The sequence below is a fragment of the Arabidopsis lyrata genome (genome assembly GCF_000004255.2).
Source record: "Arabidopsis lyrata subsp. lyrata unplaced genomic scaffold ARALYscaffold_7, whole genome shotgun sequence".
NCBI classification, from domain to species: Eukaryota; Viridiplantae; Streptophyta; class Magnoliopsida; order Brassicales; family Brassicaceae; genus Arabidopsis; species Arabidopsis lyrata.
The window spans coordinates 8,175,084-8,191,060 of record NW_003302549.1 but is presented as its reverse complement, the minus strand read 5'-3'; the positions used below and the strand labels follow the sequence as shown (position 1 = coordinate 8,191,060).

General features: G+C 40.7%; 1 protein-coding gene, 2 long non-coding RNA genes and 1 pseudogene across 3 annotated transcripts; 1 reads left to right on the top strand and 3 right to left on the bottom strand.

Moving 5' to 3' along the window:
• LOC9303790 overlaps nt 1-15,977 on the bottom strand; it is a 33,442-nt pseudogene that overhangs the window by 10,547 nt on the left and 6,918 nt on the right.
• Nucleotides 7,659-8,871, top strand: LOC110226435. The gene is made up of 2 exons (XR_002330463.1): nt 7,659-7,832; nt 8,644-8,871. It is a non-coding gene; the product is annotated as an uncharacterized LOC110226435 (long non-coding RNA).
• LOC9303792 lies at nt 8,772-9,336 on the bottom strand. The gene is made up of 2 exons (XR_002330467.1): nt 9,224-9,336; nt 8,772-9,015 (listed from the first exon to the last, which is right to left on the bottom strand). It is a non-coding gene; the product is annotated as an uncharacterized LOC9303792 (long non-coding RNA).
• Nucleotides 13,546-15,174, bottom strand: LOC9303791 (cysteine-rich receptor-like protein kinase 14). Its single transcript, XM_021018069.1, has 2 exons — nt 13,783-15,174; nt 13,546-13,681 (listed from the first exon to the last, which is right to left on the bottom strand). Exon 1 carries the CDS (start codon nt 14,475-14,477, stop codon nt 13,815-13,817), a length of 663 nt encoding a protein of 220 aa, XP_020873728.1. The 5' UTR covers nt 14,478-15,174; the 3' UTR covers nt 13,546-13,681; nt 13,783-13,814.

Below are 15,977 nucleotides of genomic sequence, written 5' to 3'. Positions count from 1 at the left end.
CACTCCACCTATACTGTCCAAACCGGAGGTGGATGAAAAACTTTACTTGTACGTATCAGTTTCAAACCACGCGGTTAGTGGAGTCTTGGTTCGGGAAGACCGTGGGGAGCAGAAGCCAATTTACTACGTGAGCAAGTCAATGACGGATCCAGAAACCAGATACACAATGATGGAAAAGCTTGCACTCGCGGTGGTAACTTCGGCTCGGAAGCTGCGTCCATATTTTCAGTCCCATCCGGTTGAAGTATTAACTAACCAACCACTCAGAACAATACTTCATAGTCCAAGTCAATCCGGACGTTTGGCGAAATGGGCGGTGGAATTAAGCGAGTACGACATAGAGTTCAAAAGCCGAATCAGTATGAAGGCTCAGGTCTTAGCAGATTTCTTAACCGAACTACCAATACCTGGAACGATAGAGCAACCTGAGAACCAAACTTGGAAGTTACACGTAGATGGGTCTTCACCAAAGCAAGGATCCGGAGTGGGAATTAAGTTGGAATCTCCAACATCAGAAATTCTAGAACAATCATTCCGATTGTTATTCAATGCCTCCAACAACGAGGCAGAATACGAAGCCCTTATTGCCGGACTTCGACTAGCACAAGGAGTTGGAGCTAAGGAAATATTGGCTTATTGCGATTCGCAATTAGTAGTTAATCAATTTAATGGAGACTATGAAGCCAAAGATTCAAGAATGGAAGCATACCTCGAAGTGGTGAAGGAGTTATCTAAAAATTTCTCAAAATTCGAATTAATCCGCATACCTCGGGGAGAGAATACAACTGCGGATGCACTTGCCGCATTGGCGTCAACATCAGATCCTGAGTTAAAGAGAGTTATTCCAGTGAAATGCATTTCGAAGCGAAGCATTCAAGACAGCAAAGAAACCCTCGTCGTTACAAGGTCTCGAGCAGCGGCACGCGACCGTGGCAAACCAGAGATCGAACCGCTACCCAACAAACGAAGGAAGCCAAAGGGATCAAACACATCTAACAAGGAACCTGTTGTCTTAGCTGAGGATGTGATTCCAGAAAAGATGATAGAAACCGAGCCATTAATCGAGGAGGATATTCTTGAACCAAATGAACATCCCGAACCAGAGCCACGAATATTTCACAAAGTTGACCAAATTCCGGCTAAAGACTGGGGGGCTGATTGGAGGGAGCCAATAAAGCACTACATCATGACAGGAGAGCTCCCAAAGAATAAATGGCAGGCCAGGAAAATGAAAGTCGTTAGCGCAAAATTTTGTCTGTCAAAGGATGCGTTATATAGACGAGGTGTCAGTGACCCTTACCTATTATGCATTTTTGGGCCCGAAGTCGAAATCATCATGAGCGAAGTACATGAAGGATTATGTGGGAGTCATTCATCAGGAAGAGCTATGGCTTTTAAAGTTAAAAGAATGGGGTATTTTTGGCCCACTATGATCACAGATTGTGTTAAGTTCGCCCAAAGATGTAAGCACTGCCAACTCCATGCACCATTGATCCATCAACCGTCGGAATTATTCTCCTCCATTTCCGCCCCATACCCGTTTATGAGGTGGTCAATGGACATCATTGGACCATTGCACAAATCAACTCGAGGTGTACAGTACCTTTTAGTCCTTACGGACTACTTTTCAAAATGGATTGAAGCTGAGGCGTATGTCGGTATCAAGGATTCGGCGGTGCAGACCTTTATTTGGAAAAACATTATATGTCGACATGGAGTTCCATACGAAATAGTCACTGATAATGGACCGCAATTCATTTCACACGAGTTTGATGCCTTTTGTGCGGATTGGGGAATCAAAGTTAGTTATTCTACTCCACGATATCCGCAAGGAAACGGTCAAGCCGAAGCCGCGAACAAGACAATATTAAGCAATCTCAAGAAACGCTTAAGTCATCTAAAGGGAGGATGGTATGAAGAACTCCAACCCGTCCTGTGGGCTTATCGTACAACCCCTAGGCGACCTACAGGAGAAACTCCATTCTCTTTGGTTTATGGCATGGAGGCGGTAGTACCAGCTGAACTCAATGTGCCCGGACTTCGTCGAACAGAAGCACCGTTAAATGAGGAAGAAAATTCAGCAATGCTTAATGATTCACTGGATACCATAAATGAAAGGCGTGATCAAGCTCTAATTCGGATCCAGAATTACCAACAGGCAGCAGCCCGGTATTACAATTCTAAGGTTAAAAGTAGGCCGTTCTTCGTGGGAGATTATGTATTGAGGCGCGTCTTCGACAACAGAAAAGAAGAAGGTGCCGGTAAACTCGGTATTAATTGGGAAGGACCTTACATTATTACCGAAGTGGTACGGAACGGTGTTTATAGGTTGAAAGACTTAGAAGACAATCCAGTCAAACGACCTTGGAATGTGATCAACCTAAAGAAATTTTATGTTTAAAGCTACATGCATTGTTTATGTACATGAACTACGGTGTGGCTTGATCCCGAGATGGGTACGTAGGCAGCTCGAAAACAAGTTCAGCTATTAATAAAAATTTGTTTTATTTCTTTATTAAAGGAGAAAGGTTCGACTGTGCGAACAAGTGAAGCAAATAGAAGGCTCGGCTAAGCGAACATACAAGAAATTGGAAATAAAACGTTTATTCAAAGGACGGAATGTCCCTCATCGTACACTCCGGACTATGGAAATCTTGCTGACGAGCAGAACACTTCAACTCCTTGACCAGCAAGATCGAGGATCGGCATCATGCAGTCCGGAATTCGAGCAAAGTCAGAAATTCCAAGCTCAGTCCACTCTCCGGGGTGAGATTCAAGGATGTGAAGACTTCTTGACACTGTAGTAAGCCTGCGTTGCATCCGGTTAATCCTCTTCCGAAGTCTCCTCTTTTCCGACGTGGATGCCTTGTTTTTGGCATCCACTTCGGAACGATCCCGAACACGTTTCCGGCAGTTGCTGGCCTCCTCCTCCAAGTCCTCTTCCTCTTCACTGTCGGATGGAACGGCGAAGACAGGGGCGTTCACGGGACCCGGGACTCCTCTAGCACGGAGATACATCCGAAGCATCTTCGGGATCTCAGCAACGGAATCGAAGTTCCGCCACTCCCATTGAAAGGGATCACTCTCCAAAGCCCGTATCTTCCTTTCCACCCGAGCGATGCGAGCCTCGAGCGTCTGCCTTTTGAGTCCCAGCCGCTGCCTCTCTTCACACAAGCGACGGTGCTTGTCGGCGACCTAGCATAAAAATGAATGAATAAGATGAAACAAGAAGTTTGAAATCAAAAACTTTAATATTTACCTTGTCAATAAAATCGCAAGCCTCTTTCTTCTCCTTCGGAGGAAAGTGAAAGACGGCGTGAGGGAAGAGAACGCCGGCCGGTTCAAAGCCGTCGCCGGATAAGAAGAGTGGACTGCCGGGATCAACGGGGGCTACTGTTTCGTCTTCCATTCTTAAAATATTTCTCAAGTAAGATTCTAGAGTCATGTTTAATAAAGCCTAGAGGTAGGTAAGTCTTTATTTATAATGATTTAGGGTTTGCCTTGGAACCATAAATCCATTAATGGTAGCGTTTCCGAGTGGGTTAAACCATTTTTGGAAAATCGAGAAAAGGCAATTATTACATTAAAAGACGAGCCGTTTTCTTTAAAAAGGGAAAGAGCAACCGTCGCATTAACTGCAAAAGTTTCTAAGGCCCAAGCCCAACAAGTTTACCGAGTTGACTAAACCCGAAGTGGGGAACTCGCTTTAAGCCGAGCTCAGCTCTCGCATTCTAAAGAGAAAGGTCTGATCAGCCTAAAAATCTCGAAAGCATTGCCACAAGGCCACAAAAGGTTAAAAGCGGACTTTGCAAACCCGCATATAATTTTAACCAAACCCCCTTGGGTCACAACCTAGTAAGGTTTAAAAGCCTCCTCAGGCAAATATTTTGTTCAAAAGAAAATAAAGCCTCCTTAGGCAAAAATAAGTTTGAAATTAAGTCTTAAAAATAAAGGGACAATCCCCAATTTAAAGTGGACACAGCCACTACGGAGCAGCAGCCACCTCGGAATCCGGTTCAACAGTCGAAGCTTCATTCGCCTCCTTGGCAGCTGCTTGATCAGATGAAGCTCCTTGACCACCCTCCGCGGTACAACCAACCTCCGGAGTGACCTCCGGTACCATAGGGGCTACGGGCGGGACAACGTCCTCCGTCTCACTTGAGCCTAGGAATAATAATTCCAGTCAATCAAAGGTACAAGAAAAGGAAAGGTAATAAATATCAGGAGCCAAGCATTACCTGCCCAGTCTAGACCTGATTCGCCTATAGGAGGCGATTCAGTGAAGAATTCCTCGAAGTCCTGAGGGTTGAAGGTCGGAGTAGGAAGAGCTGCCAAGCGACTCCGCTTTTCAGAAAGATTAGCCGATAGTTCGGTTCTCTCTTGATCCTCGGAGAAATCTGCATCATGGATTTGATCCAACAGGATCAGGTTGCTCTCGTGCTCCTTGATGTCTGATTCCAAGTCAGACCTAGCCTTCTCAGTCTGCATGAATCGGATGGCCCCTTGGATCAACTCCATCCCGCGTCCCTTGACCTCTTTTCTGGCTTTTGATGCCGACCTCGCCAACTCGGAGTCACGCAATTTGGCGATCGCCTTGTACTTCGCGTTGAGTTCGATGAGTTGGGTGTTCAGGGAATCAGCGTTTGATTCGGACTCTTGAAGCCTACCTTGAATACCAGAAAACTCTTCCTGGAGCTTGAAGTTCTGGTCGTACTGACCCTGCAGCTCCCCCTTTATCTGCGCAAGCTCGGATGTTAAATTGTCGACTTTGTCCTCCAGATCGTGCTTGGAGCCGGCAGAAGAACTGAGTTCGGCCTCAAAAGCAGAGAGTTTCTTTTTCCACATGTCAATCTCCTTCTCCCGTCCAATGACCAACCCTTCGTAATGTTCGATCATGTCGTTAAATTCGCTATGAGCCTGGTGTTATACATGAACCCGGGGTGGCAAGTCAGTTCGCAGAATGGCAATACAATAAAAAATATATATAAAAGAAAACGGAACTAACCCGAGATGAATGATGTGCATGAAGCAAATAACGTTCACGAATCGCAGGGCGCCATTTGTCGAAGTCTGGCAAGATCGAACCCGATCGGGTCTTGAAGCATCGGAAGACGCTGCCCTCTTTCTCCATAGCTGCGAAGAAAGAAGAGTTGTAAAAATCGGAATCTTAAAAAAAAAAAAACGTTGAAGACTGTATGAATCACCAAACCTGAAAGCGATTTGATTTGAGGGACAAGAGCAGGTTTTAACCTCGAGGAAGCATCTCGAGATTCAGAATCTCCCTTTTTCGGAGACGCGCTCCGGGCAGTCTTTCCACTATCAGGCTGGGAATAGGAGGACATATCAACCGGTCGAGGAGGACCCATTGGTTCAGAAGGAGGGGATGACCGAGGTGAGCGGTCATTCCGGGCCCTTGACTTTTCCCTTTGCGGGGAAGGATCACTGCGAGAAGACTTGTCTCTCTTCCGGCGAACCAAGTTCTTAATTGGTTCACTACTAAAATCATCTCGGGGAGGACGAGGTGAATCACGGCGAGGAGATTGATCCCTCCGAGGAGAACGTGAGTCGCGGCGATCGCGACGAGGAGTTAATCTGAAGGAAGCAACAGATCGGGCTCCCTCGGTGCTGCCATCATCAACCAGCAAGGTCCTACTGTAGTCCTTCTTGTCTATGGAAGTCGCGAGAAACTTTTTCTTCTCCTCGCAAGCCTCAGCCATCGGCTTGGAAAGCAACTTACGTTTGGCCGCAAGGGCCCGAGATGACATTCCCTGAGTTGAGGGAGGGGGAGGGATTTGATGAAGATGACCAGGCGGACTCATCCTGAGTCTGTGGTTAGCTTCTAAGAATCGCTCAAGAGTGAAAGAATTCCAAAGGGTTTCCCCTTCAAGAATTATTTTGAAGAATTCAATGAACTCTTCAGATGGGAGAGCGGAAGCGACGAAAGCTGCGAAATGAAACAACGGTGTTAGTTAATAAAGATAAAGAAACAACCGGGAAAGATACGGGCGACCTAATCTCTACCAGGTTTCGCCGACCACTTCGAAAGGAGGAAATCTGCAAGATTTCCAATCGAAGCGGGAGTTTTCTTAATCAGAAACCAAGGATGATGCCAATTTTCATCCTTGTTTGGAAGATGCGAAATGATGTTCCTGTTGGCGTTAGGATATGCTGAGAAATATCCCGTTTTCTTTGATGAGCTTCTCACGCTTAGAAGCTCATTTAGTTCAGTAACTCCGACGACATAACCGGCCTCCGCCACGATTGTAATAATCCCAAGAATGGTACGGAGAAGGTTGGGGGTTAATTGAGGAAGAGCGATTTCAAGAGCCGCTAGGTATAGAACTAGGGCTTCGGGAAGCGGGAAGGTTAATCCGCAACCCTTGAAGTAAATCTCGTACACACAGAAGTAACCATCGCGATGGTTCTCCGGGGATTCTGTGGGGGAGGCTATTTGTGTTCCGCCATAATTTTCGGCGGAATCCGGCAGAGCTCTCTCAACCGCTCAAGGGATTGAAGGGTACAAGTGGATCTATAGTGCGGACCGGCAATATCATCAGAGCGGGTGCACTCGTCGTTGCTAGAACGCCTCTCATCGAAAGACGGAGATTCGGGTCTATCGGAATCAGAAGTCATTGGGAAAAGATTAAAAGATCCGGCGAAGAGAGATTTTTGTGAAGAGAAGAAGAGAGAGTTTTTGATTAAAGTACAAAAGTAAAAGAAGAGAGTAATGGTGAAAAGAAGTTACCTCAAGCTAATGATGGAACCGCCTCGGAAGTTGTGTGGGAAGTGGGAAGGTTTTTTCCCGTTTTAATAGTAATTAATCAATATGCGGTCATAATGATGACAGATGTCATTTGGTTAAAAATGGCTAGTGCCGAAATTAAAGGAGTGATGAGATTTCCGGCGGGAAATCAGAAAGATTCTCGAGCGCAATCTTTGGCCACTTGAGCATTTAAAGTCCTCCGAATTGGAACAGCACTTCGAAGAACTTGGGGGGCTAATTGTTGGTGTCGGATCCCGCACCAGAAGTCCGCGACCAACCAAAGATTGCCACGTAGTCAAGATAATGGCCCATAAAGGATGAAGCCCATTGGACCCGTGAGCCGAAGGGGCGGTCGAAGTGGTTGTCAATATTTCAATAATCCGAAGTGACTGCACTGTGACACGAGTTCGGTGTAGAAGACACGGGTAAGTCGGTTTAAGGACACTTGGGCCAAAAGGGGCGAGGCCCATAGAGATCAGAGTCAACTCAAATTCAAACGTTGAGCATTAAAGTCGAAGAATCAAAACGGACACATTTAAGAAGGAATAATTGTACTTAATTACTCATTTTAATGTCGCTTATCTATGTATAAATATAGAGGCCGATGGCCGTGTAAAGGGGAGCTTCCTCGCGAACAAGAAATAATATAGCAATTTTATAAGTTTTCTTTTTACATATTCATTTTTGTCCCTCAAGAATAATCCTTCCTACTTAACAAAATACTTGAGTGTGTGAATCCGACATCCACAGGGTCTAAAAAAAGAGAAATGGTCTCATATAGCCCTAAATGAAGTTTTTGTGACAAAAATAGCATCCACAAGTTTATTTGACAAAAATAGCACTCATTTACCTTATTTTTGATTTTTAAGAATTAATAAATTAAAATAGAAAATAAACATTAAACACATTCGACGGAGAAGCTTACGATTGTTGTTTCCTCTGAAGCTTTCAATCTCCAATCTTCAATTCCGGTAAAGCTTCCAATCTCCGATCTTCAATTCCGTTGAAGCTTCCGATCTTAGAGCTTCAATCAGAGAGTTAATTTCTGGGATTCACGGCGAAATCATGGGTATGTGATTGTAGCTCTGGATTTGTAACTCTTCCATTGCATTTAATTAGACGTTTATGATTGTAGCTCTGGATATGGTTTGATGTCGATTTGTAACTCCTGCATTTGATTAGAGGTTTGTGATTGTAGATCTGGATTTGGTTCGATGTGGATGTATTTCTGGGTTTGTAGCTCCTAAAATTGATCAACGTTGTGATTTTGCTCTAGATTTGATTAGCTTGTGAGTGTAGCTCTCGCTTTGATTGGATGTGGATATAGTTCTGGATTTGATTAGCTCCTCCATTTGATTAGCTCTCGATTTGAACTCTTTTAGTGATTAGTTCTTGATTAATAGCTCTTGGATTTGATTGTTGCTCTCGAGTTTCTAGTTTATTATGAGTGTTATTTAATTTGTTCCTCAATCACAGCTAACAATACAATCCATGATTTCTTTTGTCTAATAACAGGCTACAACTATTTTATTTTACATAGTCTACAGAGCTTATTAGAAGCACCAAGTTTTGCCCAATTGGGATATTATAATCATTTGTATTCCACCCATAACTTCAGACATTACAGGAATGTTGTTGTCTTTTGCAGCTAATCTTGTTGTCTCTTTGGATTTTTTTTAGTTTGATTTTGCATTAGAAATCTTGTTGGCTGCACATGAAAAGTAGAAGGTAAAAACTCATTTTCATAGGTTTTAGGAAGGATACGTGTATTTTAGGATGGCCTCCCTAAGTAATGCAATATACAGATATGATGCTTTCTAGTCATGTGTTTTCAATTTTAACTCTCTGTCTATTTTCCTGTCTATGTTTTTTGCTTGTAGGTACTTCATCCATCAGTCGGAACTTCTTCTATCAGAGTTGTACATGGAATAGAGCAGGATGCTCATTTGTATATGTTTTAGGAAGGGCACATACATATTTAGGATGACTTTTCTAAAACATATTCAGGATGCTCATTTGTAAGATATTCACGAATGAGAAGCTTTGTTTACTAGTTATATGTTTTGTTACAATAACAATAGGTCTTGGGTTCAAGTAGTGGTTGAACATTTTGTCCAATCTTCATATTTCATTTTGTAACCTTTACCTAGAAGCTCGACCAGCAGACTTAATTCTGGATCATCTTCGTCTTCCAATGAAACTTTATCTTCAGGATCATCAGGTTTTGAAGGTGAGATGCAAAATACATTCAGCTGCACAAAAACAAACACATTCAGCAGACTTAATACATTCAATTACATATTTTAGGAAGGCCATCCCGAATTACTATAAATCCTTCCTAAATTAGGAAGGTCAACCCGAATTACTATAAATCCTTCCCAAATCAGGAAGGCCATCCCAAATTACTATAAATCTTTCCCAAAAGTAGTTTAAACCATAAAAAGAAGAGACTGAATTTACATGATTAGATGCTTCAATATTCAGTATTTGAGAAAGTTGCGGTGATGGTAAGCTCGTGTATTTCTCACACAAGAATGCAGTCGGATTCTCTATTAAATTGATTCGGCTGTAGGCTGTTTGTAGCAGCAGAAAAAAATTAAATCTAGTAGATAAGTTCCACAGATTCATAAGAACATCCGCCATTTGAAACATCAACCCCAAATTCAAGAGGGAGAAGGCTTCCTTTTCCGCGTAGGCAGATTAGTAGGAAATGCAAAAGAAGAAAGAAAGAGAGTTATATCAAAATCCTTAGAACTTATTAAATTACTACGATTCCTATTAGTTCTTATCTTGTAATTTTTGCTAAGATATATTAGTATTACCCGAGCTAAGATATACATAAAGATTATAAAACTGCAACATGAATGTATTGTAAAACGTTTTTGCTCCAAAATACCACAATTACCATATGATAGTAATAATAAATATCTTAAAAGCAACACAGAATCACAGAAGATTTTCGGGAAGACTATCCTGAATACTTAGCAACACAAAATCACAGATTTCTGTACCTTCAAACTTTCAATGACAATGGAAGCTAACATAGCAAGCTTATGAATTCATATAATATTATCTATATATCACAGAATGACGGTAGCTTTTGTATTCATACATCTATAGATTCATTAAGTGCAAGGAGCTTAAGAACACTTTGTTTGGTTATAAATAGAGCAGAGAAACAACACAAACCATACCAAAGATTAGAAAATCTTCCAATGGAATCAAAAATCACAAATATTATAGAGAATCATTTCTTAATTTCAGCCAAAGAGAGAACAATAAAGCCTCAAATTCATTTCTAGTACTCAATCATTTCTTAATTTCAGCAATCTAGAGAACAAAAGAATGTACTATGAATTAAACATATCAAGTACACCATTTTCATCAACAATGTTTGAAATACAAGTATCCTAAAATTGATTCACTTATAGCAAAACCCTATGTCAGAAATCGCAGTGAAAATGACAGTGATCTAATCATTGTCCCCAATGACAAAAAACCTCACCCTAAATCGGAATCGAATTTCACCGATTATCTTTCAGCATTTGTTGAATCGAAGCAAGTGAATGAAAGGACTACAGAAACTCGCCAGAGAAGAATTGGAGAGTGAGGGAAATTACACAAACTCACCGGAGAAGAATGAATCCGACAAAGTCTTCAAATCTCCGGTGAAGAAATCAGATCCGGTGACCGACGGAGTCGTCGAGGGCGACGACGAAGGTCGAGGTCGACAGCGAAAGTCGAGGTCGACGGCGAAAGTCGAGGTCGACGGCGAAAGTCGAGGTCGACGGCGAAGGTGGAGGTCGACGGAGTCGTCAAGTTTTTCGAAGGTGAAGTTTGTTGGAAGCGAAGCCGTCGGGTGTGGAAGAAATGAAATTAAGTTTTGTGTATTTTTTGTTTTAATTAATTAGAAGATTAAAAACTTTGTGTGCTATTTTTGGAAGTTTCAAAAGAAAGTGCCATTTTTGGAATAATAAGCCTTTTTAGTGCCATTTTTGTAAATTGCCCCTAAAAAAACCAGTTTTCCCGCAATTTTGTGCAGACGAAACAGAAAAGCTTACAAGGAAAAGCCAGAAGACTGGCAAGACGTTTTTCATTTTCATTTACAAATATCATACAGATTTTGTTTGGGTTAGGATTTAGCAAACAAGTGTGTAAGTATGTATATATGGTCCATTAAACACGTATGTTACCTAAGTCTTAGTCAATGCCTATTGGGTTGACTCATGTGCAATTTATTGTTCAGTCAAGCATAGTAGACAAATTGGTACATGAAAAAAGCCAAAAACAAAGTTCACATTGTTGTAACTATATGAATGAATCATGTGGCACCCAGAACCAGAAGAACACGTTTTAGCATCTCCTAGGCAGAAATAATGCATATTTGGACGACGAGATAAGTCAAAAATATTAAAAGACAAAGTGACATTAAGATAGCAAAATGGAAAATTCGTCAATTGGTAGGGTATAAAGCTGAGCAATCTGCCCGGTAACAGCGCAGCGAAATTAGCATTTAATAAAGCAGCAATTAGAACCACACTGCTAAGTAGGCCTGGGCAAAATACCCGGAACCGAATACCCGAACCAAAAAATCCGAAAAATACCCGAACCGAACCCGAACCCGATTTTTAAAAATACCCGAATGGGTCCTAACCTCCTACCCGAAAAAAACCCGAACCGAACCCGAACCGAATCCAATACCCGAATGTACCCGAATGTATCCGAATACAAATATACACCTAAAAATATTAGTTATATTTATATTTATAATACCCGAAATACCTAAAATTACCATCATAAATCCGAATATATTAGGTATTTTTGACTAATTCGGATACATTTGGATATATTTGGTTAAAAGTAACTAATGATGTAGTTTTCTTTTGGGTAATTTTAGTATTTTTAGATATTTTTGGTTATATTTGGGTAAAGAGTAACCAATGTATTTTCGAGAAATCCGGTATTTCGGTTAGATTTGGGTATATATGAGTTAAAAACCCGAAGCCGACCTGAACCCAAAAATATTTTGGGTATTTTTGGTTATTTTCGGGTATTTTGCTTTTTTTATTAAAATACCCGAACCGACCCGAACCCAAAAATATTTTGGGTATTTTTGGTTATTTTCGGGTATTTTGCTTTTTTTATTAAAATACCCGAACCGACCCGAACCCGAACTGAACCCGAACCGAATTTTTAGAATACCCGAATGGGTCTTGACCCCCTACCCGAATAGACCCGATACCCGAAAAAAAAAACCGAACCCGAACGGGTACCCGAATGCCCAGGCCTACTGCTAAGCCCTAATCCCTTAAAACTAAAACAGAGTATTGCTAAAAGAGAAAATTTCTCAAAAGGTGACTCGTAACGAGAGAAGGAACCATAAGTCACAATATAGCTTAAATTCCCGGTTTAGTAAATTAACCTGAACACAAATTAAAACCTAATTTCAGTTAACATCAAAGTTGACCCAACGCATTAATTTTACATCAATAGTTAGAAAGTCCCTTGGGTTTATTGATCAAATTTCTGGACTCATAACTACAATTCCTAAGATTTCCATAACATAGAGCTGATATTACAATGTAGCAATGATGAAGAATTTATATGAACTTACTTTGATTGAGTTTATCTCACATATCATACATAACCATTTCAATGGAACTAATGTCTGGTCAATGTAATCTCAACTTCAACGAGGTTCAAGATCTGTGATGGTTACATCATTGATAGTTTGGGAACTAGACCTGTTCGTAGACTGGCTAGACTCGAGGCCATCTCGTTCTTTGTTGCTTTTATTTGGAAAGAAGAATCCAGGTTGTTGAGGATCAGGTAAAACATACGAATTGTTAGTGAGCATCATGTTGATTGTCGACAAGCTGGGACGATCAGTGGGACTGTGTTGAACACATAGTAGTGCAATGTGGATGCAGCTTATCACTTCTTCGGTTTCACAATTCTCTGAAATGGTTGGATCCACGAGTTCCAATGGTGACCCATTTCTCCACAACCTCCAAGCCTGTAACATAATTTAGTTATCATTCAAGAACATATAGTCAAAACCACAATTTATCATTTAATCATTAGTCCAGAACAGAGTTCTTCTTTGGTACTCACGTATGTCACCAAATTCTCAGCTGTAGTGTCTGACTGGTGGACGAATCTGTTATTTTGACCGCATATAATCTCAAGAACCAATACTCCAAAACTATATACATCAGATTTTGTTGAGAATTGGCCATGCATCACATATTCTGGGGGCATGTAACCGCTGCAATAGTAAAACACAAGCGAAATTACGTACATTACCATTTACCAGCGAAGAAAAGATTCTTGAAGCGTCAGTACATAGGCCATAACAAGGGTAATAGGCATATACCGTGTTCCAGCTATTCTGTTTGTATTAGCTCCACTTTGGTCGATCCCAAATATTCTCGCCATTCCAAAATCAGCAATTTTTGGGTTCATATTGGCATCTAGAAGAATGTTGCTGGCTTTGAGGTCACGGTGTATGATTGTGAGCCGTGAGTCTTGATGAAGATATAAAATTCCTCGAGTGATTCCTAGGATAATGTTGTACCGTTTTGTCCAGTCTAACTCTCCTTGCTTCATTGGGTCTGCACATAGAAAAGCAGTTATTAGCTACTTCAGATTTCAGTAAGAGAAGCTTGTCAAAAATATAATGAACACATATAATTTGCTAATTCCACAAACCAAAGAGGAAGTAATCGAGGCTCTTGTTGGGAACAAACTCGTAAACAAGTATCTTTTCTTCTCCTTCCAAACAAAAACCGAGAAGCCTAACAAGATTCCTATGGTGAAGTTTTGCAACAACAACAACCTCGTTCTTGAACTCATGTGCACCTTGTTTGATGATTTTGACAGCCTCTTAATTGCAACTTCAGTCCCGTTGAGGACAGCCTACAAAGAATTAGACAACATCATCTCATTGTCTGGATCCCTTCTGCAAACTTCTTACATAAATTTAGAATTAGGTGCTCCTAGAAATGATAAAATGATACCTTGAAAACTTCTCCAAATCCACCACGGCCAATTATATTGCTCTCCGAGAATTTGTTTGTTGCAGCTTCAATCGTTTTAAAATCGAATTGCTTTTAGATGATGGCGAAGTAGTATTAGCTATCATACCACTTGTTAACACTTCCCACGCTTTATCAAACTCTGCTAAATTGGATCTGATATCTTCCTGACTTGGGGTAGGAAAATGCGGTTCTATCGTGAGTGATCCAAAAAAATAAATATTGGAGTACCGTACCATACACACAACCCGTTTTTCAGACCAGGCCAGGCCTTCCGTCTGGTTGGGACAGCTGTCTAATAACAGATTAGACGCAAAGTCAATACAGTTGTAGCAAACCTCTGGTTCAGCACCTTGAATGCACATCCCTAGAGCGTACACTCGACGATCCGGGCCTTGGCCAATCGAAGTATTGAAGTAGCCACTTTGAGCTGAAACATTAGAAGCAAGAGAAGAGAGGAGAAGGCCACGGTTCTTGTCATACCTACCATTTGGTACAAAAACCCCAGTTTTTCCGCATTCTGGTGCAAACACAACAGTAAAGCCTATAAGGAGAAACCAGAAGATTGGCAAGAGATTCTTCAATTCCATTTTCAGGATCATACAGATGATATTTAGATTAGGACAGCAAGCAGGTATGAATAATATGCATACCTTTTTTTTTTTGTCTATAAACATGTCCTCGTCAATTAAACGTCTGCTAGAAGTTATGTGGACCTATCACCTTTATAAAAAAAAAAACAAAAAGAAGTTACGTAGAGTGTGGACCATCAATAGAAAAATCAATCTCCGTTGACTCATTTACAATTTCGGTTGAGTAAGCAACACACGTCAGAGACAAAGCAAACCGAAGATTTTTCTCTAAAATTTTCCAAGTGTTGAATTCGTCAAACTGATAACAGTGGTCTTTAAACCTGCTTACACGGTCCTAAAACAAGCGTCAATAATTTAAATCTTAAGTAAACGGAGACTTGAGTCTCCTCTCTTTTGGAATCATTAAAAAAAAAAAAAAAAACAGAATTTAGATGTGACAAATACAGAAGGAAGATCATGATGGTCATTAATGAAAGATGAGAATTTAACTCGATGAAACCAATTTTCACGCAGAGCTCTGCCCCGAACAGAGTGGCGAAAGCAGCAATCAGTGGTGTCTACACATACGAATGAACACCTAAATGTCATTGACTAAAGAACGGTGAGCTTCAATCTAACGAATCAAGCAATCTAAAATCGTATCGCCATTACAAACCCTAATTCGTGGGAAAAAGGCGCATCAATTTTTGTATATACAGATTTGATACTATACCGATTTTAATCAAAAATTTGTTGTTCAAATACAACCGAAATTAATATTGATCGAAGTAGTGTAAGTCAAGCATGTCATTATCTAGGTTTTGCTGAGTCAAGATTTCAAGTGGTTAACGGTCCACTTCTGCGACCATTGTGCGGTTGGACATTACTGATCTAATAATGAAAGAAAAAAGGTTATCTTTAACTAAATTTAAACGTACCAAATCACTGAACTCGATCAAATTTCAAAATCAACCATGCACTAAACTCGGTAAAAGGTGTTCAAAGCTTGGAAAGGACATATTAGGGTTCTCCATCAAACAACATCACAACCAAATTTAATTACAATAGTTTTATCTGATTTCAGTTTCAAACAAGAAATCCAAATCAAAAGAAAACAATAAAATGGATAACCACCTCTAAAAATATGTAAATATTGCTTTAACAAATTGAAAAAAGTTCTTATTTTGTCTTCAAGGTTAACTTGAATGTTAACACCATATTCAACGAGGATATACTTAGGTGGGATTGATGCACCGTCAATAAACCTTGGAACAGAATTGGTGGTGGTCGTTGGTTGATTTAAATCAAGCGGGTCTTTTTCAGGTCAACTCTGAACGAAAAATCCTGGTTGTTGAGGCACTGGTAAAGTCACAGTATCATTAGTGAGCATCATAAAAATGGTTGACATGATCGGACGCTCCTCAGGATCTTCTTGAACACATAAAAGACATATATGGATGCATCGAGCTACTTCACTCTTTTGGCAATTATCTATAATAATTAGATCCACGAGGTCCAATGCTGTTCCCTTACTCCATAGACTCCAAGCCTAGAATATAAATCAATCAATCAGTTCTTGCAACCACTGCTTATTGTAAGAGATGT